Here is a 3,969-nt window from a genome sequence, read left to right as displayed (position 1 = left end):
TGGGTCTCTGTCTCTGTAGTTAAACTGTGAGCAGCTTGAGGTCAGGAACTGGGTGTTACTCATCTTCAGATTCTTGAACCTAGCCCAGTGTCTGGCCCCTAGCTGACATTCAAACAATATTTATTAATTGGAATTATTTGCAAATAGATTAACAGAGAAGCTTGTTGTACACAGAACTTCAGTTCAGAATATGTGTTAATCTCAATTAATTTTCTCATTGTCTAATAGAGAAACTAGGGGAGGGAAAACTGGTTATTTTGAAAGAATATGGATAGCAAAAGTTAATGTTTAGGCAAGATTCATTCAGAAGAAATGTATGTTTGCATGGATACGTCTGTGAAATGAAGAGTTGGTTTAACAGGGCACAACTCTAGGACCTTCTCGAATGTTTAAGTCAGAGTTTTGGGGGATAGAAACTCCACCTCCATTTATTTTTGTTTCATAGGTGGTCCTGATATATGTTACCTACCTGAAAACTAGAATTCAGTGTATTAAGTTCCTAGGTGAGACAGAATCATTTTCCCATTAAAACAAACAAAATGCAAAGATAAGATTCGCCGTCTACCTACCTGGCCAGTTATTATCTAGGATGTGTCTCTTTAAATTCTGACTCTTCCGCCCCTTGTTCACTCTAGATAAGCAATCACACACTTAGAGTTTTTCATATAAAGGCAAATTCCCTACCTCATCATGCCATCTATAATTTGTATAACATTTAATTAGCTCATATGAAAAATACTCCAAAGAACTTGATGAGATTAGAACATTCTATTTTTTAAAATGAGATACCCTCAGTAAAATGAGATAAGTTTGTTTACCAGTAAGTAGCTGGATTTTTTTCTTTGATATCTTTAAGCTGCTTGTAAGTTTTTCTCTACCCCTTTTTTTTGAGCTAAATAGCTCATAAACACACACCACAGACCCCAGTGTGTACTTCTCAACATTGCTTACTCCTGTTAATGTATATCTACTGCTTCAAAATGTTGCGGAAAATAATCAGACCAATGAAAGACCAAGTGACACTTGGAAAAGTAGGAAAACTAGGATTTATTTTACACTGATGGACACAAATGAGCTCATGCTCGAAGCTCTGGACCCCAGGCAATGGGGTTATAGGTTATAGGTTCCAAGGGCTATGCTGATTCCTGGTGGGTGGGTTTAAACTGGGGGCTAGGGACTGCTTTAGGTGAGAACAGTAGTGCAGGGAGCCTGTGGCCAGAAGCCTGTTTACAGAAGCAGAAATGGCTGGCTATCTCTTGTTCCCAGTAGGGCTTCCTAGGTTACTGTTAGTAACTTTCCATTTTCTGGGACCTCCTGGCCTGGGCCTGCTCTGGGTAATTTTCATCTTCATATCCACAAACCCCAGAGTAGCCACATACAAGCAGCTACTTCCCCAGCTAATCTCCAAAACAAAGTTGGGAAGAATTAGTTCTTTAATGAATGCCTTCAATATCCCTAGTTATTTTTGAATGCTTTACTTCTCAAAGGACTTGAAAATGAACTCACGCATTTCAGCTGTGAAGGTGACTTATGAAGACAGGCTGCCAAATCCCTATATTATGATGATGTGATTGCTAAAGTTTCCAGGCAAGCAATGCACTCATGTTCTCTGGCTGTACATAGTTCAGAAGCATTGGGATTTTCACAAGCTGGCTAAGAAATTACCAGTCCTGGACTTCTGTGGCTCAACTTTAATTCTTGAAATAATGGGATTTCTGAGCAGGTGTTGAAACATCTAGTACAACACTTCAGATTCTGAGCTAAGCTCCTGTTCAAAGCCATGGGCTAGATTCTCCTTTTGAAGGGAAAACAGTTTCAGTTCAAACAAAAAAGAGAACTCTCTTCCCATATATACCTGTATTTCTTCTTCCATCCCAGTAAGTATGTATTTGTCCTAAGTTACTCTTAATGTCCTTTGTGTGGAAAAAGGAACTGCTCCACCCCACTCCACAACATCTCCAAGAAAAGATATAGGAAAAAATATTCCTCACGTGCAATAAGCTGCACTCTTAGAAAAAAAAATTATTTCATCAGTTTAAAAGAAATTGGAGGTTGATCATTCTGGAAATATGATATCAATATTATCAAAATTACTATTATCATTATCATGATAGTGATAACAGTTATAATAGTATATAAATTTTTTTTTGACTGAATTACTTTTATTAATATACACGTCAAGTTACTGAAACGGTGACTTCATGTAGTTTTCCCCTTAAAGATGGCACTTGCAGGTACAAAGATGCGAGATGTCTATAGCCTTCAGATGTTTACTTGAAAAGATTCTTCAACAGCAGTTTGATACTGGGTTTCCTCATCTAGCTGAAGATTCACAAATTCTCCATAATCAAACTGATGTCTTTGATTTAGATGGCTAACGAAATTTCTAGTAATCTGGCTAGGATCTCCCCAAGGAAGAGACACACAAATAGGACAAGTCACAGGAACAATCTGAAATAGGTGATTACTGTTACAATGATCCAGTAAACGCTGTCTGGTAAAATTTGATTCTTGACACAAGGGACACTTAAAGGTAGGATGCCCAGAAGAACTTGTATAAACTTGATAAGTTTCTGTGTTATCAGATGTAGATGTTTCACTCCTATTACTGTTCCCTACTGAATCTTGAGAGATCTGAAAGTTTGGAATGATAGAAGAAACACCATATTCATCTTGATACTTCTTACAAGATTTGTAATGATGTCTCATGCGATAGAACTTAATCTGTTTTGCACAGCATCTGCAGCTACCAGAAAACTTCCTCATGATATTTTCAAGGTCTAAGGCCCGTTCAGGACATGCTCTCTCTCTTCTAGTCACATTTCCACGACAGAGGGGACAATGTATTCCGCTTTCTCTCATTGCAGTCAGGAAATATTTTCTACAGAAAACGTGCTGACAGGCCGCGGTCCTCACAGGCGTTTTGAGCACCTCCTGACAGACAGGGCAGTAGAAATCATCTTCGGTGTAGGACGTGGCCGCGGAGAGTTCCTCGGCCATGGCGGGGGATGGGGGATCCTATATATTTTTTTTTTTACAAAATAAATAGTCTATATTCAGATGAATGATTCCTTTTTGTTAAGGCAAATCTTGGTTGAAGGTTCAAGTTTAAGAGTAAGCCCACACAGTTTTAAAGCTACCTTAACTTCAAAACTGTTGGTATTTTACTTAGAACACTGTACATTTATTTAACATCTAAAGGAATTACTGCATCTCCCTCAAATCTTTAGTTCATTCTCTGCGAAGTGTCATTATTACCGTCCCTTGAATTTGAAAATATTTGGTAAGGTATAAATATTTTAGATAATGCTCATTTAACATTTATGAAGATTCTGTTAGATGGGTATTATGATCCTTACTTTACACATGGAGAACTAAAGTTCAAGGCTGACACATCACTTGCCCATTATAACACAGTGTTAAGCAGTAGAGGTGGGAGAAAGCACCCAATTTCTTTTTTTTTTTTTTAAAGATTTTATTTATTTATTTGACAGAGAGAGATCACAAGTAGGTAGATATGCAGGCAGAGAGAGAGAGGAGAAAGCAGGCTCCCTGCCAAGCAGAGAGCCTGATGCGGGACTCGATCCCAGAACCCTGAGATCATGACCTGAGCCGAAGGCAGAGGGCTAACCCACTGAGCCACCCAGGCACCCAAGGCACCCAATTTCTGACTTGAGTTTGTTTATTAGGAATAATTTATCCAAAGCAAATCAAGTTGTACAATAGGAAAACAGGTAAATAGCATCAATCCAAATCACCCACTTTGACCTAGTTAACTGTCTGACATCCAAGCTGCCAAGACCATTTATTACACAGTCAACTAGATATCTCCTGAGACTATAGAGCTCTTTACAACACAAAAGCCTATTTCTACCTTAGATTGTTTTCTTTATGAACTTGAAGTTTTTGTTCCAAAGAGAGGAACTCTTAGATAGCAAGATAAAGTCCTAGAATGAAAGAAGAATAGCA

General features: G+C 38.2%; 1 protein-coding gene across 1 annotated transcript; it reads right to left on the bottom strand.

Moving 5' to 3' along the window:
• Positions 1-2,154: 2,154 nt before the first annotated feature.
• On the bottom strand, positions 2,155-3,012 carry LOC116878172 (E3 ubiquitin-protein ligase RNF138-like). Its single transcript, XM_032875377.1, has one exon. It carries the CDS (start codon positions 2,998-3,000, stop codon positions 2,263-2,265), a length of 738 nt encoding a protein of 245 aa, XP_032731268.1. The 5' UTR covers positions 3,001-3,012; the 3' UTR covers positions 2,155-2,262.
• Positions 3,013-3,969: the final 957 nt, after the last annotated feature.

This window comes from Lontra canadensis, unplaced genomic scaffold (genome assembly GCF_010015895.1).
Source record: "Lontra canadensis isolate GAN:19392208 unplaced genomic scaffold, GSC_riverotter_1.0 scaffold56, whole genome shotgun sequence".
Taxonomy (NCBI): domain Eukaryota; kingdom Metazoa; phylum Chordata; class Mammalia; order Carnivora; family Mustelidae; genus Lontra; species Lontra canadensis.
Note: the sequence above shows the minus strand (reverse complement) of the source record. Positions and strands in the feature narration are given on the sequence as shown.

What these genes read in the sequence shown, in the direction of transcription:
- LOC116878172 (XM_032875377.1), bottom strand. Translation starts at nt 3,000, where the DNA reads ATGGCCGAGGAACTCTCCGCGGCCACGTCCTACACCGAAGATGATTTC.